Here is a 24,375-nt window from a genome sequence, read left to right on the forward strand (position 1 = left end):
CGGTCGCGTAAAAGTGGTTTTGATGATTCAGGAAGCAATCGCTCAGTAAACCTTCCTGATCGCAGTTTTCTAAAAAGAATATCACATGTCAGTTGTTTCGAATATATGTTACAAAATCATCGAACACCTTGCACACAACGCACTCAACATGCAAGATGTTTAGGCTAGTTTCATCTATGCTAGTTTCTCTTGCTGTAAAAGGGGGAGGGTCGAGGGACAGGGTATTGGTGCGGCTTCGCTGTATGGCCACTGGCCTTGCCTTTGCTCAGCAAAGCACGAGTCGGACAGCGATTTTATCTAGGGATTTTGGAATGGAGTGGTAGCATGAACATGAACACCGCAACGATGGTCCTCAGCACTCAGCAGACGACCGATACCGGTCAAGCCTTTCAACACCACATAGCCCTTGACATAGCCTGGTGAACAAAGCACGACGCATGACATGCGAATTTAGATGTCCAGTGTAGGCATCAGTTCACGTAACTCATAAGGTCATCGTAACTTCAGAGCTAAGTCAGGTGTGGGCGTATCAGTGGCGGCGGAAGCAGGGGGGCAAGGGGGGCAGCTGCACCCTAAAGCTATGGAAAGGGGCGCCTCGAAAATCTGTAGAGGAGGCAGGAAGTTAAGAGGTGCGGCAGCCATAAAGCTGAGCAGTGCGACACCGCAACTGATAAAGGCACTTGTGACACGAAGAGGGTGGCAATGACGTGGGAAAAGTATCTTTTAATATGCTGAAGAGTGGAGGGCATCCTTATCTGAAACAAAGGCAGATGCTGCCGACCCTGTCGAATATAATCTTGCCAGGCGATAAAGGCTAGGAGGGCGCAGCCACTCGAGAAGCGCGCCATGCGGAAGAGGAGCGCCTGCATGCGAAAGAGGGGCGCCTGTGTGTGGGACGAAAACGAAACATTTATGGAGACGTCTTTGAAGGCGATAGCCTCCGAACGCCAACACGAACATATGAGGGCTTATAGCGTTGCAGGCTCCATGCGACAAAAAGGGGCGCCTGATGGCCGATATGCGAGAGGAAATTAGTTTGTGTAACATTTATCGGGGGCGGTTTGCCGTTTACAACATATGAATGTTAAGGGAGGTCCGAGATTGGGGCCTGTAAAATTGCACTGTCCGTATGGGCGGTTACACCCCTAGTGCTAGGGCGTATTTTGCGTTTTTTTTTAATTGGTAAGGGGCGCCCAGCGGGAAGGGGCGCTTCAATATCGTTTGCACCCCTATCCTAGAATACCTTCCGCCGCCACTGGGGCGTATACTGCTAGCCGGCCACATCGTTGACAATGCGCGGTCTGTTGGTAAACTAGGCACATTCAGTAGAATATTTATTCCAAAATCAAACAAAAAATATCATCGGTTCATTGGCTTTGCATCAAATATCGAAACCCGGTATGCTGTTGATTTTTATCAGCCACATGGACATGCTAGGTATCCCTGAACTGCTTCACCATATAATTTAGGCAATTCAATTTTCAGTGAAAGATGAGTATTTATCATTGAACCGTGCCGTGATTCACTGATGTCTTCACAAATACGCGGGGAAAACAAACCAACAGAATATACTTCAAGCCTTTGATTGACAGATCAAGGACGGTGATCTACTGCGATCGACGACAACGACCGACCGACGAGGGTCCGGACAGTCCGTACAGCACAAATCCGTAGAACACATATTGTCAACAGCTAGGGGAGTTGAAACTTAATAAGGGGAGAGTGGGGCAAAGCGGCCACCCGGGGCAAAGCGGCCACCCATCGTTTTAGCCCTTCATAGCTGGCTTCAGTTCCAATTTATGGTTTCCAATTATACTTCTCTTCACGGTCGTTCGAATGAGCCAGACCGGGGTTTCAGGCCCATCACCATTGTTCTGTGAAACACGGAAAAGCATTTCTTGCCAGATTACCAACTATGTTTACAATTTTTAAATGTTATGTTATTCCATAACCGTTTGGAATTTTTATAAGCGTTCTTGTCCATGCATTGCATGGTTATCGTACATGTATTATACCAATTTTAATGTTTTTTACCCCACTAATAGCTAAGCTGGAATATTTTTGTCTCGGACGGTATGCGCGGGGCAAAGTGGCCGGGGCAAAGTGGCCACCCCCCAATTGGCCATAAGTTGTTTCCATCTGGATAAAAACATTATTTATATTCAAATGTGTCGTCATGCATTCATCTTGGCCACTTTTCAGTTGCATGAGTTACCAAATAATGCAATTAAATGTTTTTTCATGAAAATCCTTTCTTTGTTTACCTACAGGTGGGATGCTGACAAAGCAAACATCCATCCTCGCTTAAACCTTGTCACCATCAAATACCCTAGTCGTATACACGAGGCAACTATTTTGTTTCTCATATCGGGACTTGAGAAGACGCCGGTGGCCGCTTTGCCCCAGGGTATGGGGCAAAGTGGCCAATATGCATAGGTTTAAAGTTTTGTCAATATCTTCCATATGTTAACGCCTTTGGAAATAAAACGCAGTTGAAATAAAAGGCAACTTAATAGGGATCACATTGGCATAGAAAGAATCTTTCCAAGTTTCAAAATCAAGCGTTGGCATCGTGAGAAGCGTTAGGGTGGCCGCTTTGCCCCACTCTCCCCTACAACACATCCGACGAACAAAAGCCCGTGAAGCAACACGGGCAGCAATGCCACGCACCTTACAGGATGGACAAGAATACAGACATTTGGACCGCTAACGCATTACGTAAGACACACAGCAAGCCAGCAACCTATCACCTGAAGTAACTGAACAACCACCGGTCCGAGCGAACAGAGCTATTCACAGCTCTGCGACACAGCAGGGTTCAGACCGGGTCACCTGGTATCTATCACAACTCTGCTCCCTGATTGGGCCACACCACACCGGGGTAGGGTGGGGAGAGGCGGACGCTGGCGCCTACCAACGTTTCGGAAAAAAGCTCCTACATGACACAAGAGCAAGTCGCTGACATCAACTTAGTTCTCTCTCTGCGATGGGCTATAAGGAATCAGTTGTGGTCATTGATCAAGAACAATACTGATATTGTCGGAATATGCTAATAGGATCGGAACATTGTTCATCGGAAAGGACACGTAACAACGAATACGAGCGTATCAGACTATTGATAACATACTAAGTAAAACAGACCCACGTTGGCGGTGGTAAGAAGTTATCACACCGGTTCAACCAAACGACAATATTTATCTCATAATGTCGCATAATAATGCTGAAATATTCCCTAAAACATTCACACCATAAATTTATACCCACTTAACATCACCTTCACACACACTCCGTTACCGAGTGAAAACCGATCTGCAGCTAATACGGTCGACATAATCTTCAATATGGATGTTGCATCTATTCCTTGGGAAACATTTATACAATCCCTGAACTTTTTAGCGCGTTTTAGTCATATCAGCAAGCAGTATTCATCAAATGGTTCAGTGACGACTTAGGGATATCAAACGCTTGGCTCTAATAAAGGGTAGCATTTCATTCCGTACTGATTGTGTCTCCACAATGCAATAAAATTAAGTAATACTCCAAAATATTGAGCGAGAACAACATAGGAAGCGCACACCCACGACTTGGGATGAAGCCGAAGAGCGCCTGCTCCGATCTTCACTGATTAAATAAACTAGCCGGAGGCAGTCCGGCGTGCCACCAGTGACGTCATCAGCGTTCTCCAGTGACGTCATCACTCAGCCACCGACCGCTGGACGTTGTCGTCTTCGTTGTCCCAGGAATTGGCCGCCCTCCTGTGCGGAATACACACCCTTTAATGAATAAACGATACGGAAATGACAATACAGCAAGCAACAGTGCACATAAGCCGCGCCGCCCATTGTGATCACACTTCTGACATACCACCAGGTAAACGCTAATATATCGGAGAATTTCGTCCTGTGCTGTGCGACAGTTAGTCGCCGTAACTTAGTAGCGTAGAAGTGCCGATCATTAGACATAAACAATCCAACAACTGCCATAGCCTGCACACTGCACAGTCACACAGTGCACACTCAAGATACGAGCGACATTTCTACATAGACCATAACATCAAACCGAGTCTTATGGTAAGTGTAACACATGCACCTAGCCCCCCCCCCCCCCCGGCAGACCCCTCCCGTTCCCCGCGGTGGGCCGGGCACGGCTGCTCACCTGAGTACAGATACGGGTACGGTGGCTGCCGTGCGCCACATGTACAGTCCGACCAGCAGGGACCAGGTGCGGAACGGACCCAGCACGGCTGCCGCCAGGTCGTACGACCGGTAAAAGTTGATCGACTGCCGGCGGCAGAGGGAAGGGGAGGGTCAGTCAGCGGGGGACGGGGGGGGGGGGTATAATAAGCGATGAGCATATTGTGGTGTGCTTCGGGAAGGCCCGTGAAAACACCGATACGACTAGCGGGTAAACTTTGAAGAATCAAGCAGGCTGGCGCCCACAAGCAATACCAGCTCCACGACCATGATATCATGAGATTGCTAGTCATGGAGGCTGTACTACCAGTGTACATACATACAGTGTACACCTAAGCTTAGCTCGCACATCAGACAGCTGTAGCTCGGTCCCAGCCAACCTGCATTAACGACATCGGTAGCTATCCTGCCAGCTCACTACTCTCAGCAATTCGCTTCTTCGCTCCGTACTTACGGCATACAGTTGAACTAGACAGGCGAGCAGCAGACATATGTGGGACGGCCACACACTCCTGGAGCAGCACCGGCCTCCAGCGGTATGGGCAGACAGCCTGTGAAGGAGGGGAGGGGAGGGGGAGAGGATGTCAGACATATGTGTGGCGGCCACACACTCCTGGAGCAGCACCCGCCGCCAGCCTGAGTCTGAGCTGACAGTCTGCAAAGGAGTGTAATAAACGTCAGTGTGGCGGCCAGAGACTCATTACATGGATAAAACTGGATAGAAAGTCTCTGCACAAGACAGCAGACAGACACAGATTAATTACCCCATCACGGCAGTGGGTGCAGACTGCAACAAGTGGCTAAATATGTCTAGAGGGCAACGAGTATTACTCGTATACCTCAATTATTCCCGGATCAGAATATCCCTCACTGACACGACAGCACGCCTACAAAGCCATTTGATCATCCCGTGCCTCCTCCCCGTCTATCCGGCATGCGAGAGCTCGCCGCTGTACCTCCTGTCGAGTAGGACGCCGGTGGCGGTCAGCAGCGGCAGGTGGAACAGCAGCAGCTGCAGCAGGCCGAACGCGTACTGCAGCAGGCCCGGGATGAACGCGCCGCCAATGAACGTGCCCCAGGCGAACACGACGCCCGTGTAGCCGGTGATGACCTCACCAATCAACCACGGACCTGGGAAGGCCAGGTTTCAGAGGGTAACAATGTGATAACGGGGGACAACAGCAACAGCAGCTAACAACTAACCAGCTGAAGACTCGAGGAGATATTTGTCATTACGCAGATTAGGAAAACAACAATAAAACCAAATACGATGTTTGCGAGGACAATTATCCCAGCTGCAGGAATCTCCAAATAATAACTATCTGAAATCGAAATGGTTGAAAAAAACCAGCCAGCACGCTGCAGAATACGCTCAGTAACAGGACGCTTTCTACACTCGTTATGCATAGCCCACGAGCCGCTGCCTCCAGCTACCAAACCCAGTGCCCCTGGCCACCCGACCAACTGATGCCTAACCGAGCGGCATGTAGAGCAGAACCACCACGTGAGGCCAGTACAGACGGTCCACGGCAGAGAACAGGTGGAGACGCCGCAGCCAGCGGCGCACACAGCGGCTGGCGGGGTGGGGGGCGCGCCAGCGGCCAGCTGAAACACAGGGCAGACGTCCGTCAGGGAAGCGGGTCATGGTGATGGAATGATGGACTGGCTTTTGAAGGGTGCACCGGGGTGATGCAGAGCTTGTTTGGCACAGGTTCACATCACAATTCACATCAAGGCAATTACGTTGGAATCCATGATCAGTAGTGGGCCTGTGACTAAAGAAACATTATGTCGCACTCGCTAAAGCAAGCAACAAATTGTCTCAATGACACGCAATCCATTTTTGATCTTCAGATATAGATGCCCGTCGAGCCCGTGAACGATAATCATCTATCTGCGGTAGATGCGGTAGATGAACCACTGACCTGCCACTTTGGCGTGCGTCAGTCGGATGGCCACCGGCGGTAGCACGCAGACCAACAGGCCGACGGCGAAACAGCACTGCAGCTGTAACATGTAACACACAGCAACATCGGTCACAATGGTCTTTTCGGTGAGGCTGCGTTTGATACGGTGATTCGACGACTCGCCATGTTAATTAAGCGCTTATTGACTCACCAGTTTTAAAGTGCAGTAAAAGTAACTACAGTTTAGTAACTGATCGAAGCATGGCGACGATACTATAAATTGGACATATGAAAGTGTACTGACTGCGCCAATCATCGCCGAGCATCTGGTACAAGCAAAGGTGAATAAAAAAATTACATGCGCTCTAGGCTCATAGGGCCGACAAAACAGATAATTATTCAGGCGAAAACCACAGCAAAGGTTGCAAAATCTGTGCAGCATCTTCCATAGGCGCGGGAGCCGGGGGGGGGGGGGGCAGTGGGGGCAGCTTGCCCCCCCCCCCAACTCTGGGGCCGTGGGGGCGGTGCCCCCACAGCTTTGAGACGGAATATCACACTTTTTTTGCAAATGTTTTCTTTTTTTGTTGAAAAAGCCGAGGGGTAAAAAATAAGTGGCCTAAAACCGGTGAGAAAACTAGATTTGGGGGTACCCTAGGTTGATCTCTATTATGGTGTGCCCCCCCCAGTCGGAAAGTAGTTCCCGCGCCCCTGGCATCTTCTACTGCTGTTTCGTAGCTCACCGCTGCCGAGGCGTCCAGCATGAGGGTGATGCGAGCGAGGAGCGGGAACGACACGGTGCTGCCATCTAGGGAGAACGTGTGGGACAGCTGACGGCGCAGACCGCCCTCGTCCTCCACAGAAACCTGGCGGCAGACGGGGGGATTAACTTGTTTGTTTGATTGTTGTGGGGGGGGGGGGGGTAACGTGTGGGACAGACGGGGGAACTAACGTGTGGGAAGGACCGCCCTCGTCCTCAGTCTCCACAGACACCTAATGATGGAAAACGAATGATGGCTTTCGTTTCGAATGATGGAAAACGAATGATGGTCACAGGAGTTACTTTTTTATCTAGATTATTTTCAGATACATGTGAGTTTAATGTTGAAATATCTTAGAAAATAGACAACAGGGGTAGGTGCGTTAGCCAGCCGACCGGCCCTGGACACATTCTGTTCCCGGACGCTGCACACCCATCATCCCGCGCCCCGAGCTGATCTCCCACCTCCATGGTGTGCAGGCCGGTGCTGTAGTCGGCCGGTCGCCAGTCACAGGTGAATAGCGGTCCGCCGGCCGGCTGACAGGGTAGCCACGGGTCACCGTCCCCGTCCAGTCGCACCCGGACCGTAGTGAGGCGGTGCGGCGAGAACGCCAGGATCCTGACAGTCAGAGAAGCAGAGTGAGGAAACGCCTGGCGGACAGGACACCGCACGGCGAGGGAGAACATCGGTAAGAGACAAACGAAGCACCTTAAGAGAGGGGAACGCCAGGCCATGTCGGACCAACTGGGACCATACGGTAAAGGGAGAAAATTAAGAAAACGAAAATCGGTACCCAGCCATTTTCTAATAACAAACATTCAGGCCTTATACTTCGCATAATTATTATTTCAGGGACGGTCGTCCAGCGACCATTTCGCTCACCGAATGTGCGGAATCTCCCTCATACTCCAGAGCGGCTCATTTAGCGGCATGTTGAAGTCGGCTCGCTTGGGGTTGGTTACCATGACGACCGGCCACTGGTCGGCGAACTCGACCTCCGAGATGGAGAACAGGCCGTGGTCGATCGCCAGCAAACGGTAGCTGCACAAAAAGAGAGGACGACCGTCATATATCGAGGTCAACTCGCGGTACTTGTGGAGAAAGGAACGGCGACCGTCGCACCGTCACTAGCACTCAAGCCGAACCTGAGCAATAAAACTACGAGATAAGAGAGTTTGAGAAGAGAAATAGCATAATGGATATATCTCCACTAATGTCTACGATACCGTGCACAAAAAGATAACATCTTACGATCACAGATCATAACTAGCAGTAGCAAATAGCAGAGTAGTCTATGATCACAAACACTCAGAAATAACGACTCATAAAAATAAAAATAGCATATACATAAACATAAGACATAACAATAAAAACCCGTGAATGATCACTCAGATCAGTGATCACACCCTTGTTTCCGAAAACAGCGAACTGCCCAGTGCACAACTCGACACGACAAACCAGCCCACCATGACTATCTCCCCTTCTACACGTACCGTCTGGACTCCCGCCAGTCGGCCAGCTCCAGTTCCAGCGTACCGGACCGCTGTCGGGTGTACATGTGCTTCACAAGCCCGGCCAGAGTGTGCAGGTGACCACACAGGTAGGCCAGCGAGCCGGCCATCAGAGAGCGCACCTCCGCCGCCGGGATCAGCGTCGAGCTCGGAAAGTGGCCGAACCTGTTGGATGGGGGGACGGGGGGGGGGGCCTGTGGTCAGACAGTAGCGTGACAGTGTGGAAGGACAGACCAAGCTACTAACATAGAGCAAGCGCAGTTTTGATGGTGGGATGGGTTATTGAGACAACTACGAGACAACTACGACAACTCGCATAGTCCCAAACACCTGGAAAGCGATTTTATAGGCGATGAGGTGTCGCATGCGACCGAATCCCCGGGAAATAATAAGAAATGTAGTGTCTGAGGGTGACATCTTGTGACTCTGGGAAATATCCTTTTCAACGCACTCATATAAAGAAAAATACGGCGTAGATATTCACGATGCACACTCGTCAGACATCTAGCCACCACTCCATCAGACATCACCCCTTCCTCCACTAGCTCTGTTCCCCTACCACCACCCTGCGGCCCTCACCAGATGACGTGATCGGCGCGTCGCGCGCGCTCCGTGTACCCCCGCAGCGCGGCCAGCTCTCGCGGCGACACCACGCCGAAAAAGTTGAACGGCCGCCGCGGCCCGGGGTCGACGGTGGCATCGAGCGCGATGAACGCGTACCGCCGCCGGCCGCGCGTCAGCTCGTACAGGTAGGAGCGGGGGTGGGCGGCGCCCTGGACGCCGTACCGGCGGAACCAGTTGCGCGGGCTGTCCGCCGACGGCACGTCAAATACGTCTGAGGGAGGGAGACGGCAGACGTCAGATGGAGGGAGGGGCCGTCAGATGGAGGGAGGGGCCGTCAGATGGAGGGAGGGGCCGTCAGATGGAGGGAGGGCGCGTGCTCAGATGGCTGATCTGAGACAGGAGATGGCAGAAATGACAGGTGTTATGTAGGTAGCCAAAGAACAGTGGAGGCCATGATGATGTAAAAGAGAGTCCATTTAGAACAAAAGTGGCTCAACTGTTTGAATCTGGAACATTACATCTCTTCAAGAAAGGCATTGCCAGCACTGACAACAGTGATTCTGACACCTTACATATAGTTATTAGACTTGAACCATCAGTTTTAATTACCATGATTTCCTCTTAAGTCTAGCCAAAATGAGCTGTTGAAGACATTTCCTTTCACAAGGATATCCTTGTATATCTGCCACTCCTTTTCATACTGTAGTGATCCCACATTGTCCTCATTCTTGGCATCAGTCAAGTCACCTGCAAACAGACAGAGTAACATACCTCAATTAAACAAATTTATCAACATAGACAGACTCAAAACAACTGGTACAGGAGTAACACATACAGTTAGATGTAAAATAACTCCATAAACAGGTGAACCATCATTGTTACCATTTAGTTCATGCTATTTGCACATACCATGGTAGTTTTTATTTGATGAGCTTGCCACTCTCACCCCAGTATGGCATGAGAACAAGATATTAGGAATTTAAAACATTTCGGTCTATCACACAAAGGAGACTAAGAGGTAGCATCCAACAAACACCAGTTTCACTCTGCACTAACAATGGATACAGATTACATAGCACAACAAACCTGAAGCCACAACCAGCTCTGGCTGGATGATGGGCAGTGATCCATTCACAAATTCTTTGAGCTGTTCAATGCGGCTTGGATCTTGAAAAATGCTGATATGCAAATCTGATACCTGAAAGTCAACCATATTTTGGTTGTGTTAGTGTGCAGTCTGAATGTGTATACTGAAAAATGTACCATAATTTTAAGGGAAAATGCTACCAAGGTGTATCAATTCACAATTACAGTCAAAAACCAGAAATGAAATCCTATAGATTTTGACATTTCCCTTTTAAGTTAGCTGATCTCAAGGGCAGGCTGCAGATATAATTGTAAACATCAGTACAAACCTATCTTAACTGTTTTATTAATTCAAGTAAAATTAAGCATCATTTGCATAGGCTAGACCTAAAAAAGCTTGAAAACTTTAATATATCCTACAGAGTATGACTAACGAGCTGTGAAATTGGAATAACCTTACCTGAATAAACCACATCAGGTCATCTGTAGAGCTGTAGGAAAAATCTACATTTGATGGTCTATTCCAGCCTGCATCATGGTGCTGTTCCGCAGAATTTCCATGGATCGGATGCAAATGCACATCTGCTATTTCAGGACTAGTGTCTATCAGCGCAGCAATCTTGCCACAAAACAATGAAGCAAATATTCCACATGCCAGGATGAACATCATTATTGCAGGAGGAGACATTGTTTAACATCAGCATAAAATCCTCTGTATCGCCCCATATACAAATTAAATGAAAGGTGGGTGATTGGGGCACAATCTTGATATTCCCAATCTGAATCAAAGTGAACCAACCAACTTGCGATTGATTGAGATCGCAAAACTTGATGCAAAAAAAAACACCTATATAGGTATAGGCTTATTTTTCGCGCTTGCACAATTTCCTTTTTATAAGACTGCACTGTTTTTACTAGAAAAATGATGAAACAAAACACAAATTAAATGTTATGTGCCTAGGTTTATATAGCCTTGGTGCCTACCAAATATTCAACATAGGGCATTGTATTCAATTTGAGTTGAGAGTTGTCCCCTTTTATGCTAGAGCGTCGTTGATTGGTGACTTAACTGTCAATGACGTCATTTATATCTTGTGATGGCATAAAATACGATTTTTGATTGGTGCCAGGCTGTTGCTATGGAAATATCAGCGCCAGCTGCTTCAAGTAAAAACATAAAGCTATGTTTCTATTTCGTCATGAACGTCTACCAATTTTGATGCCATATCCAAAATTTTGCCTAATGCTAAATGTTTTTTTTTTTCCACTTCGACACGATTCCACACAGTCCACACGTGTTGTGAGAAGCGTTTTGTGATTTTTATGTAGCACATTCAGGATCTCCGGTATCTAAAATGAAGCCTTTAGTCCCATCAACATGCGAAACAAATTCAGTGGTTGATGCTGTTAGCAAGGGAACGGTAAGCTGATAGCGATTATGGATAATATTCGTCCAGACGGTTTTGTGTGGCAGTGTTTAGGCTGCGTAGCCCCTGATAGGTAAATGAAAAAATGAACATTTCACCAACTTGCACGTTATTACATGAGCTGAAGCTTTTGCTAATTCAGTCAATTTCCAAGGAGTTTGATTAACAAGACGTAAGCTTGCCAAGGCAAAGATTTGCCTGATTATGGGTAGGTATTTGATGCTTTTTTCAATTTATTTTTAATTTTTATTTAATATACTAATGGTTGTGAGAGAAATATAACCCCATTTACTTTATTAGCTCTTGCTAGGATATGACAGCAACATTTGGATGGTTGGTTTCAGGCTTTTGTATTCTCATTGATATACACACTCACATTTCATGCTTTTCTTGTTGAAACTTGAAGCTGTTTTACAGAGACTGGATGGAAGAGAGCTACTGGATCACAGAGAGGCAACAATCCAGTTTGGCAGAGAATATGGAACCTGCCAAATCAGGCTTGGCAACACCAGGTAGTTTTTCAGTTGACAAAATTGGATTAAATATGGTGAATGTTTCAATTCAATTTGGCTCATTTATTTCATTTCAGTTTGGTCACCATATTCAGTATTTTGCAAAAAATAATCCAGACTATACCTAATTTAAAACATTTCTGTCAAGCATTTCATAGTTACAGCTGTCTTTTGTTCTCACAATCCTACATAGTCTTTGTCATTGGGGTAACACAGTGCTAAAGGAGGCAACAGTGGTGCTTTTCACACCTCACCAGTTCGAATAACTCTGCTACTTGTGTACTGTGTTCAAGTTTGATCAACACACCTCTGCTCCTCTGTGACACCCATAACAATGTGTCCTCTCTTACCCCCTCCCCCTCAGAGCGTTGGCCACTGTGCGCGCCGAGCTGGGCACGCCGCGGCCGTCCCGGCCCAACGAGGGCACCCTGCAGGTGGCTGTGGATGTCACATCCACGGCGGCGCCCGGAGCAGACCGATCCAATGACCTGACCGTCGGCCTGGAACGGCTGCTCGAGCGGTGTCTGCGCGAGTCGCGCTGCGTCGACCAGGAGTCGCTCTGCGTCGTCGCCGACGAAAAGGTACGGATAGAACAGGGAGAAAAACATCGCGGAGATAAACGATGGATAAACGTCGGAGATCGCTGGACCGTAATTTGGACCGTGCTTAATAACTGAGGTCTACCTGTGCTGTGTGTCGAGTGTAAATAGCTAATGGATGGCAATCGAAGTCTTAGCTTTGAAGCTGCTGCGTTCAGCATTCACTTGTGTCCCACGCCCGTGATAACCTCCCGCCCCTCTCCCTGTCTCCAGGTGTGGCAGCTGCGTCTGCACGTGGAGCTGCTGGACCTGGGCGGTAACGCGTGCGACGCGGCGGCGCTGGCCGCGCTGGCGGCACTCTGTCACTTCCGTCGTCCGCACGTGTCGGTGACGGGCGGCGAGGTGCGCCTGTGTCCGGCCGACGAGGCCGAGCCCGTGCCGCTCGCCGTGCTCCACAAGCCGGTGCTGGTCACATTCGCCTTCTTCGGAGACGGGTGAGAAGGCGGAGCGTGGATAGGAATAGGAAGGAAAATATGGAGGGAAAGGAAGATGGTTGGTAAAAGTGGAATGTGTTTTAGACAGGACTTTCAGAAAATTTCCCGTTAGATAGACCAAAGTAATATTGGATAGACCAGCATTTAGAGAAGTTGCTGATGTAACAGAGATGATCGAATTGTACGACTTTGTCGTGCAATTCGAGTCAGTGTCAGGTTAGGAAGTTCCGCAGCTTTCTCCGGAAGAACAATGAGGCCCCGTTCACCGTAAAGAAGGCCGTGTGGGACAGCGCTCTTAACGCCAGCATTCTGTACAGCTGCGAGACGTGGATGACAGGCTCCCTTAAGCCGGTGGATCAGATGTACCAGCACACGCTGAAGGATCTGGTCGGGGTACGGTATCAGACCCCGTCTGATCTGATTTATGTCGAGACCGGCATCCCACCTCTCTCTGCTAGGGTAGGCCAGATGCAGCGAAACTTTCTGATGAAGCTCCAAGCCAGCACACACTTTGAGGGTAGCCCTGTGCAGAAGGCCATCGAGCTCGCGCGCGTGCATGCCTGCCCCATGGGCCAGTATATTGAGAAGCTTCAGGGCTCCCCGCACCTGAGCTCACCCGTGGCCGCTCTATCCGAGGTGAAGGCGCGTATCAGGGGTGCGACAAACTCCAGAGCAGTCGCGTACAAATCGATAAATCCCTCACTAGATGCGCAAATTATCTACCAAACAAAAACGTCTTCACACTCGCACACATTCGAACCACACCAGCTAGCGTTCTCTCGCCTCAGGCTGGGCTCTCACCGCCTCCGGGTCGAGACGGGGAGATGGTTTCACACGCCGAGAGACCTACGCCTATGTTCGTGTGGTCCGTTCGTACAGGATGAGGATCATGTCATACGACAATGTAGGCTGACACGCAACGTCTCAAGCTTTAAAGGGACCCTCCCACCTTAACATTAGATTTGAGTTGAGATAGCCAAAATGGGGTCCCTGGCTCACAATTACCGGTTTCGGCATTCACAACATCGAGAAATGCCTTAAATCGGAAATATTGAATTTCAAAATTGCAGCATTTTGATTCAGAGGGGCTAATGCTTAGGAATACCCCTCTGAATGTGTGACGTCAGCGCAAATATCTAACGATTTTTAAATGTTTGACTAAAACGTTTTGTAGCACGCGGTGGTATATGCTATTTGCGCGCAACATCTGCCGCAAACGCCGCTTTTCTAAAATAAAGTCGCTAGAAACAGCGGAGATCCCAAAAAAAGTAAACAAAAGTAAAAGGCTAATATCTTGAAAACCGGTAAATATTTTTCGTTGAAATTTGGTAGATATTCGTTTTCGCTCTTTCTGAACCGAGCAACATCACTTTCATGCCAATTCATAAACTTTTTTGAAGGTGGGAGGGTCCCTTTAACGAGGCCGATTCCCTCCCCGACGTTCTATCAGTGTACACGAATGTTAATGCCCCGAAACTCTGTTACGACGTCCTTAGAGCCTTCATGTAGTGTCCGCCGTTTGCCGAACGTTTCGTCTGTACTCATCGATTGCCGATTGCGCGTTATATGTTGCTTACAAATATCTAGGCCCGGAGTCGAGATGGTTCCGACTTCCGAGGTCCCACGGGCGGTTAGCCTGCGCCGCGCCGAATCGCTAGAGATCATAGATGGACTGAGGGTTGTTTTTAATGTATTTTATCCTGTATTGCTTGCATCGTTTTAATGTGCCATGTTTGCGTTTGTGTCTCTCCCCCCCCCCCCGATACCCAAGGTCAATAAACGAATGAATGAATGAAATGTCTCAGTTTCTCTCGGCGCTTTCAGTCAGCATTTCGTGGCGGACCCGACGGAGATCGAGGAGCGGGCCTCCGAGGGTCTTCTGACGGTCGGCATGAACTCGTACCGGGAGATCTGTACGCTGCACCTCACCGGCAAACTGCTGCTCAACAAACAGCAGGTGAGGACACAGGCATAGCAGGCTAGACTGGTGCTCAGCGAAGAACAGGTGATAAATCAGACTTCAGAGGCTCCCTCTGCCCGAGAAACAATGCGTGCTCCTCACTGTTGACTCGCCTTGCTCCCGAGAGGTGAGGCAACCCAGTTTACTACGCACTGTTCGGGAGTGTGAACTCGTGGCCTCAGCAGTTATAGAGGAGCGTGACTCCAAGACGGCCTTTTCACCGTGCAAATGAATTCTCGTCTGGGCTCTGTACGCTGCACCCCTCAGAATATCCCGTCTCCCCGCAGGTGCTGGAGTGCACCGAGCTGGCGGCGGCGCGCGCCCGCTCACTGACCTCCCAGCTGCGGCGCGCGCTGACCGCTGACGAGGCGGAACGGACCGCGATACACCCGTTCCCGGGTCTGGCCCGGGTGGAGCTCGAGCGGATGGCCACGGCGGCGGCCAGCGTGCGGCTGAGCGGCGCCGTGCGCGGCCCGGCGCTCACCGCCGAACAGATCTCAGAGATGGAGAAGGAGGTGAGTGGAAGGAGCCGTGGACAGGGTATAGGACGGTAATCTGGAGACATGACGGTGGGGTGGAGACACTGGTGTGGTAATGATTGGGTTTGGGATGTAACTGACTGGGATTGAATGGAAGGGGCCAGGCTGAGTTGGACTTAGAGTGTTGGGCTGGTGGTGAGAGACGAGGACGGGGCGGAACAGGCTGTAGAGAAGGACTGAGGAGCAGGGTTGTATACGACTCAATCAATAGCAATCAATTCAATCACGACAAATTTGGGAAACCAATCAAATCAATCAAGTCAGAGCAGTTTTCGGGAATTGATTCAATCGACTCAAACGCGACAATGAAAGGAATCAATCAACTCAATCAAACGACTCAAACCAAGACATACATTAGGTTTTTTTGCCCCACCAACTTGGAAAAGTGTCCATAGCAGTCTGGTGTACCTACCTACCTACCTACCTACCTACAGAAGAAACATAAAAATATTGTCATTTAAAATGATAAATTGCCATGCCAATTGCCATTCAAAGTTTCTATGTAATAAGGAAGGATACCTAGTGATGGACAGGTGGATCATGATATTGAGGTTCAATGGGTAGAATTGGAGCAGAAGTTTCATTTAATGGGTGCAAAATAACCCAGTAGTTGACTTCAACAAACGCCCCTTAACCCAAATCACCACCTTTCACCTAAAAGTTGTCAATTTAATTTTGGCCATATTCCAGCTAAGTCATCAGGCCATCTACCCCATGTAAAGCCCCTGTCTGTCTTTTATGTGAGTTATGCGGAGCTCTTCTGAATTGAACCCTGAACATAATGAACCTAGCTAGGTTTCATGTCACACTGACACCATATGAAAGTGTTGAAAATGTGCTACAAATTTGACAACTTCATTAGGTATGCTTTATGAAGACAGCAGGAAAGCAGGTAGGTCAGTCGGTGACACTCCAGGGAAATAAGCTAAAATTAAAGCGCTCTATTTATTGCTCCCGCTACTTCACCGTCTCCCATAGGGTCCTGTGTTGAGCTGGTGTCGAGGCTCTAAAAATGACGCCGATTTTTGCACCCTTCTCACAAAAACCGCTCGGACCGCCTGGAAACTAATTGTTCCGCTCTAAAAATTTTATGATCGACGGAAAAATGAATGAGGAAAAGATTGGTCCTGAAATAATTCTGAACTCCCTGTAGAACATATCGAAATATGGCTGCAAACTAGGAGCATGTCAAAATCGACAAAACAATACAAATAAACTTACCAGGATTTTTTTATTTTCCATGCATCTGTGTATGAAATCAGTCGGTTTTTCGGAAAGATCATCTTCTGTTTAATAAATAATTCCACAATTGCAATCGAGAAAAAAAAACATTTCCGCTGTGACAGCAGTTTTGGCATTGTGCCAGTAGTGTGGCGTGCGCGGTGCTGCGTGGTCGTCGGGACGGAGTTGTGAGTATTTTCGGTGTTTTAAATGGTTGATGGCCATTTGAACCAGCTTTATATTATTTCCTACAAATTTTTGCATCAAATTATTGCTTTGAAAGACCATTGAAACCCCTTATCTCTTCATGAAACACGATCATATTCATCGTCGACGAAAATGGCGCGGGACTCCATGTGCATTCCGATCGAAATAAATCGTAAATTAAATAATATTCGATGATAAGTATCATATTCTAGTGACACATTTTCATAAAATAAGGCATAAACTTTGCAAGGAAGTCAACATTGGATAATTGGATTCTTATTTAGCTCACATATCCTTGTAGTAGTCAAATGGCTCAATTGATAGATTAATGTAAGTATATGTTTTGGCTTGATGTTTGCTGTGAAACCACCCAGCCACTTGCTGGTTGAATGGTTTTCTGATAATTACCTGATAATCATTTCTCCTTTTCCTTAAAAGAAACTGAAATTCCTTTCAAAGTAATCCATTTTTAGGAAAGGCGGCTTGCTCATTGACATTTCATGTTCTTGTTTTGTTATTGCTGGCAGTATTTTGATACAATAATGCAATATGAATTTCTTGCAATAATAAAACCTAAGACAAACTTAGTTAATGCGTCAATCAAACACCCAACAGAAAGATTGTGAGTCCTTGCGACGTGAAGTAGAATATTCTATGAATGTGCTATATAGAATATGCCAAATATTAAATTAATATTATTTGATACTGATAGCTGAGCATGTGAATTATGCCACAATATAATTTCATTTTCTGGTTTTGAAATAGCCGGCAGTATTTTACTTCAACAAATGTAATATACATGGAATACATGTTGTTATGTTATGTTAAAAGTTTAACAACAGCCAACAGAAGGGCTGTTTCAGCAGTTAATGTTTGTACCTTATGCATTACCTTTCTTTTCTGCAGGACCATGCTTCCGCTGGGTGGTCGACATTTGCCTCCTGAAGAAGTTGAGCAACATGAAGACCACCAGATGAGGTGTCTGCAGTTCATGTGGAACTCTGCAGACTACAAGTGTTATGCCAACCACAACCAAAGTGCTGTGATCATGGAGGCATGAACCTCATGACAACACTTCAGATTTGCAGTTGAACCAAAGTGTGATTCAAACCACCTGTGGCATCTCACTCAATGTGTGAACAGTGTGATTATTGTGCAGTGTTCAGCTGCAACTAAGACATTTATTAGTGACTTGTTTTGCAATTAGCCACCAAAAGCATTTTTTGGGCTGACTGCTGTAATTTGTTGTGCACTGCGCAATAGTGGTAGTGTTTTGTCACTTGTCGAGTTGTCAGTTGTGCATGTTGCATGTTTCTCTTCCCTCGGCCCTCATTATCAGTTAAGTGGTGAATTGGCATCACTCAGTCTCCCCAGATCTCCATTGACTGTCTGTCAACCACCTAACTTGAGATGGTATTTGCTAATAGTGTCAGAAAAGAAGTGATTGTAGACATTTTTAGGAATATGAGCTCCGTTTCATGCGTGTTCCAGTGGTCATTTTGTCTCATGTCCCATAGTGTAATAAATGGAAACTGTTGTTCCCTTTTGAAGGTACTCGCGGATGCAGAAAGCGTTGGGCCTAATTATTAAACGCACCCTCCTATCAGCGACGCACGAAATCGACAAATATCCTTTTTAGAACAGGAGGAAACGAAAACTTGTGAACATAGCTGTACCTACAACAGTGCATAAGGAATTGAAATTCTGGGAGTTTTTGAAATTCGGAGAAACTCAAGTTGTCGACAGGTATGCCCCCTTGCACGTCAAAGACCGCCTAAAAAACAAACGTCTACAAATGAAGGCAGTATTCGTATGTTCGTTGTAATTGCAGCAGCCTAGCAACATGCATTGCGGTCCGATGGCGAATTACACTCGTGCTCAAAAACTATGCCGGTAACTGCCAATGCACTTGGGTCATAGGTGAGGAGAGGAAGGGTTATGTCATATGTCAACATCATAGAAATGGCTTCATCTGAGCTGTGCCTATTGTACATAATTCAACCAATCTATGCATTTCGTTTCTTGCAATCTACTCATGCTTTCACTCCAGCTTCAGAGTAATCATCCCATATTGTACGTCTTAAGATATTGATTTCTATGGCGGTTTGCAATTGCTAGCCACGTCTCACCTCAGTTTGGTGGCCCCGCATCGGCCCACTCGGCCGCTCTAAAATTGACTTACGGAGGAGGATCGTGGCTTTTATTTTAGCTTCTCCGCTGACTGCGGGGAGCGCCGTCGCCGAGGTAGGAGCAATTATTAGCTTATGTTTGGGACTAATTTCCACGCTTAATTAACATTTTAATGTTATTTTAATTTATTCATGTTAATCTTTGACGCATTCTCTTTCTATTGATACCATCCACCGGTCTGAGAATTACTGCCTTGCTGCGTAAGGGCCGATAAAAGATCACGCTTTTAGGGGTATCTCTTCAACATGGGGCAGGAGCAATAAATAGAGCGCTCTAATTTTAGCTTATTTCCCTGGAATGTCACCAACTGAGGTACCTACTTACCTGCCTGGATGTGTCACTGGCTACCAACAGTACCAACGAAGGTAGATATGTAGGTTATATATGAAGAATTCAAAACATATTATTGCAATACAATTTGAAACTGTTAGGATGGGGGATAGGGATGAGCATTAAAAATATATTTAAAAGGAAATGGAGAGGACAGGGACTCTGGAACCACAGGAAAAGTTAAGGACAAAGGAAGTAGGAACAAAAGAATTAAAACGCGAAAACGGCTCGGTGCGAACTACGAAAAAAAACAAAGAAAACGTTTTGCCAATAAGTATGCTAAGCTTTTATAAATCCTTATTCCGTGCCTTATTCTACGTCTTTTGATTTTTTGGTAAGATGACGTCATTGATTATCATGTAGTATGGTAGATCATAAAATAAATCGGTTGTACAACACCAATTTCGTTTTAATTACTATTTCATTTGAAATAAAACCACTTAACAATATTCGGTAAAATGTTTTAAGGAAAATGAAATATATAAAATATGTTATGCTTAGGCTCTCAGGAGAAAAGGATCAACAAACGTTCTGCTGCAAATTAAACAATGCAGCAAATTAGCACGGAAACGTAATAAGCGAGACGAAAACGGCGCTTTTGTTCCAGTTATTTTTGTAGGGGTTTCAGATATTTATAGAGTTCAGTGGGTTGTTTCTGAGGAGATGTGGAGATGTGAATTATTAATCAATCACACTTAATTAGTATATAGGGCCTTGCACTTTATCATCTGGATTTAAAAAAAAACGTTTCCTGCTGAGTGCAGAAAGGTAGGTAGGTGCATCGCCAGGTTCTATCACCAGGATTGGAGCAGTTATTGCAGTTGAAAGTCAAAGTTGGCTGTTCATGTTTAGGCCCTGTTCTTTATTTGGCCATCTACTCCATATTGCAGTTGTGGTGACATCCAGTTTTCAGTGTAGTTTTGTGATCTTTGATGTCATCAATTGGTGTCATTATTTTTCGTCTACTAAAACTTATTTGAACTTTCCATTCAATCGACTCAATCATACGAGTCACTCTAATTTTCGGGAATCAAATCAGTCAACCAGTCGCTAAAGTCAAACGAGTCAGTCAACCAGTCATCTCGAAAAGTCAATCGACTCAATCCAATCAACTCAAAATACGCGTTGAATCAAATCAATCAATTCAATCGACTTGATTGGTATACAACCCTGCTGAGGAGATCAAAAGGACTTCGGACGGACGACTACTCACACAGTTATTGACGAACACTTCCCTACATCCGTCACCCCCCCCCCCCCCCGCCGTCTATACCCTTCTGTCTTCTGACCCTTCTCTGCTGTCTGCTCAGGTGGACGAGAAGTTATCTGTGTTCCGGCACAAGGACATGGCCGCGGCAGCGGAGATCGGACAGGGAGGTGCCAGCCAGTGGGGACCGCCGTCAGATGACGAGGAGGGAGATCAGGACGAGATGTGGCCGCGGACGGCAGAGACACCGGCCAAGACCGCGCCGGCAGGTCAGTGGGGGACGATGTGAGGGTCGGGTCATCATGAGAGGTCAGTGGAGACAGGGCGGGGTAGGTGGACTGAGGAGGGGGTGGTTGGTAACAGGTCAGGGGGACGGGCAGGGGTAGGTGGCGGGTTGGGAGAGGCGACGTGACAAGTCCGTGGGGCGGGCAGGGTAGGTAGTGAGGTGGTAGACAACGTTACGTGGCATATGGGGCAGTTGAGGGTAAGACTTGCAAGAGCAGGCTGGTTCGGACACAATCGGGAGATATGTACCAGTATAACGCCTTTTGGGGCGACTAACGGAGCGAGCGAGAGGGTGGGCCTTGCACGTGCGAACTTGCGAGGGGGTACCTCCAACTGACTTGTGCACGGCACCCTACTAACCGGTCTCTAGCGATGTGCCAAATTTGAGCACAATCGGCCCAGCCGTTCTCGAGATCTGGAAGCGGCACCCTGCACGTGCGCACGTGCAAAATGGGTCCCGACTGACTTTTGCACGGCACCCTACTAACCGGTCCCTAACTGTGTACCAAATTTGAGCGCCATCGGTCCAGCCGTTCTCGAGATCTGGAAACGACCCCTGCACGTGCGCACGTGCAGCAGCACCCCAACTCTGGCACATGGATACGCATTGCCTAGTGGGTGCCTACCTAAATGCCAACTTTCAGCGCAATCGGCCAAGTAGTTACCGAGATATTGCAACAATTACAAAAGTGACACCTCTTCGTTTTGCACGTGGCACGTGCATAAGGGGTCACCCACATGCATCGGGAATAGTCCAATACTTGGTAGAAGGAATGAAGCTACCCTACAAAAATTACCGCGTGTAAATCGGTCAAGTGGTTGCTGAGATATAAGCCTCGCAAAAGCGTCCGCACGGCCGGCCGGCCGGCCGGCCGGCCGCTCATACTCAGAAATTTCCGTTAATCTAAGGAAAGACTACGCTCGCTTCGCTCGCTCCGTAATAATGTAAGTCACCGACATTGCCGCTGGCTACTCGGCCACATAGTCACATTGATATAAGCTGATAGTTCACAGCATTAGCTAAAAGCTGACCGAGCTGTGCGATTTCGCATAACGATATTATTCTTAAAAAACTGGTAAAATAAAAATTTACGGTGTTGCAAATTTGCGGACCGAATTCGCCGAGTCACTCCGACGATTTTACCGCCTGTGTGGGCACGGTTGGTGCCTATGCCTGCTCATTGTTCAGTCCTATGCATCGTAAGTACTCCTATAATATTCAATAGGCCTTACGCATCGACCAATATGCAAATGTTTTAAACCTCATTTCGCCTACATTCAGACTTGGTAAGTCCCGTGAGCCCAGTTGAGCCGTCTATCCCTTCCAATAAGGCGGCTGCCGGAAAGATCAAGGCGAAAGATCCATCAGAGTCCCGTAGTGGGTTTTCAGTCGCTGGCCGCATTAGGTTGATAATTCGTGGCACGTATCGGCTCTCAGATGTGAAGAGGTGATTTCAATCGAACTTAGCTTGCCGGAACTCTAAGGAGCCATAATGGGCATCGGACATCCGCTAATTCCGATGGAAGTGAGACCGCCATGGCGGATAGATCCAGCTACTAAATTCCATGAGATCAAGGTGAATGAGACGTCATGACGTCAGCTAATAGTGGGATTTGTTCAGTACTTATTCTTGTTCGGTCGGCAACATAGGATGTCAGACAGGTTAGTTGTATCCGGCTTTATTCACACCTGTGGTACGCCGAGTAAATGAACATCTGACGTTTCCCCAATAAGCTATTAGAATTGACGCATCATCAGACCAACAATGTTACGGCTTTGCTTTGATTTACGTCAAGCCCACGGAGCGCATGTGCAAATATTTCATTATTTCTCTACCTTCGTATACCATAAACTCGTCGCTGTTACCCTTATTTTGATAATTGATTTACTGACCTCTCACCCGTGACCTCTCACACCTCACATTGACCTCTGACCCGTGACCTGTGTGCCGGCAGCCTCGGACTCAGACAGCGAGGGTGAGCAGACCGTGCTGCACCCAGAGGACCTGGAGCCGCACGCCGAGCCCGGCACCGGTAAAGGTCTCCGGTGTCCCATGCCGGTCCGGTAGTGGGGTGGGGCGAGGGGCCAGGGTTCGGGTGGGGGGTCACTGGGACAGGAAGCGGTGTACTCAGCTGATGGTGTGTGTGGTGTAAAGGCCGTCAGCTGGTTGAATATGGATGTTCCAGTCGCACTTCCTAACACCTCTAAACTCCTCCAAGATTGCTTCCCTGTTCCAGTGGCAGCTTTCGCCCCTACAAAGCCAAGAAGGGCCCTGCTCCAACGTCCTCCTCTATCTTGCTCTTGGAGGAGTTTAGAAGCGTTAGGAAGTGCGACTGGAACAGACCCTATGACGGCCAACAGTGTTTGAGCGTTGAGCGGCAAGGTAACCGCGCCGCAGCGTCATATCGAACTAATGCGAGGCTGGCTGACAACTCTCATGTGTGCGGGTACGTAATTGTTGGCCTTTTTAAAATTGAGAACGTCTTTTGCGGTGATGGTTTCGTGAGGATGGCAGGAGCGGGCGGCGAATTACGAAGCGAGTGAAAAGCCGGTAGGTCATATCTTGAAAAGCCGGTAGGTGTCGCCGAGTCGCTTGTGGCCCGTCGTTCATATGTGCCCTTTGTTCGCGAGGAACCGGCCTGTACAATGCATATTTGTGTTCGCAAATACACCGTTTCATCTAGACAGAGCTTACGGCCTACGGTATGTTCTGTCTAACGAAGTCTGTTATATAACCTAGTCGTATCCGATATTTCATCATAAAGCTTTTATGTTCACCAATTAGGAAATTCAACGAGCAATGCTGCTATTTCCCTGGGTTTTATGTTAATGGATGCGTTTGGTTTCTCAAGCACGTCAATATGTGATCGTCTGATGTCACGGTATCGACACGATTACTGAACTGATAGCGAGCCAGAGCACAGCGAGCGATTCCGCTGCCAACAAAAACACCGGCTCCCTCCCTCTCTCTCTCCCTCTCCACCCCTCTGCCTCTGCACTCGTCCCCGCGCCTCCCTCTGCCCACGGCCCCCGGCTCCCAGCGGCGGCGCCCCGCCCCCTCTGCCGACCGTGACCCCACCGCGATCCGCCGCGCCGTGTGCAGTCGGAATCACCGCGCCGCGCCGCCGCCGGCGGAGGAAGACTCCGGCCCGCCGACGAGCTGCCAAGGCCGCGGCGGCCGCGTGGCGGGAGGTGTGCCGCGCGCCGGCCAGCAGCGAGCTCCGTCTAACGGTGCCGCGGCTCGGCTCAGGCATGGTCGGACGGTCACCGCCAGCCCGGCCGGGAACGGACCGCGGCCGTAGTGAGTCCGGCTGGCAATGGTTCGGTAGATGGACCGCTGTAGGTCCGAGTGAGCCCTACTGGGCGGTGTGGGGTGTGACTGCGTTTGTTGTTGGCCCAGCGCCAACGGAAGACCTTAGCCACTTTAGGAGGAAATGAAACCCG

At 48.2% G+C, this 24,375-nt stretch overlaps 2 protein-coding genes across 2 annotated transcripts; one reads left to right on the forward strand and one right to left on the reverse strand.

The window, feature by feature from the left end:
• Positions 1 to 2,525: 2,525 nt before the first annotated feature.
• Positions 2,526 to 11,027, reverse strand: LOC122374571 (transmembrane protein 62-like). Its single transcript, XM_043353383.1, has 14 exons — positions 10,480 to 11,027; positions 10,020 to 10,131; positions 9,543 to 9,680; positions 8,949 to 9,204; positions 8,352 to 8,534; positions 7,741 to 7,899; positions 7,323 to 7,476; positions 6,841 to 6,963; positions 6,119 to 6,200; positions 5,670 to 5,798; positions 5,150 to 5,324; positions 4,648 to 4,744; positions 4,156 to 4,280; positions 2,526 to 3,755 (listed from the first exon to the last, which is right to left on the reverse strand). The coding sequence occupies exons 1-14, from the start codon at positions 10,705 to 10,707 to the stop codon at positions 3,695 to 3,697; spliced, it is 2,022 nt and encodes a 673-aa protein (XP_043209318.1). The 5' UTR covers positions 10,708 to 11,027; the 3' UTR covers positions 2,526 to 3,694.
• A 255-nt stretch (positions 11,028 to 11,282) lies between these two features.
• On the forward strand, positions 11,283 to 23,620 carry LOC122374572 (exosome complex component rrp45-like). The gene is made up of 8 exons (XM_043353384.1): positions 11,283 to 11,440; positions 11,864 to 11,958; positions 12,323 to 12,539; positions 12,771 to 12,991; positions 14,816 to 14,948; positions 15,239 to 15,466; positions 20,749 to 20,914; positions 22,887 to 23,620. Exons 1-8 carry the CDS (start codon positions 11,375 to 11,377, stop codon positions 22,997 to 22,999), a joined length of 1,239 nt encoding a protein of 412 aa, XP_043209319.1. The 5' UTR covers positions 11,283 to 11,374; the 3' UTR covers positions 23,000 to 23,620.
• Positions 23,621 to 24,375: the final 755 nt, after the last annotated feature.

Source organism: Amphibalanus amphitrite, unplaced genomic scaffold (assembly GCF_019059575.1).
Source record: "Amphibalanus amphitrite isolate SeventyFive unplaced genomic scaffold, NRLGWU_Aamphi_draft 001676F_arrow, whole genome shotgun sequence".
Classification (NCBI taxonomy): Eukaryota; Metazoa; Arthropoda; class Thecostraca; order Balanomorpha; family Balanidae; genus Amphibalanus; species Amphibalanus amphitrite.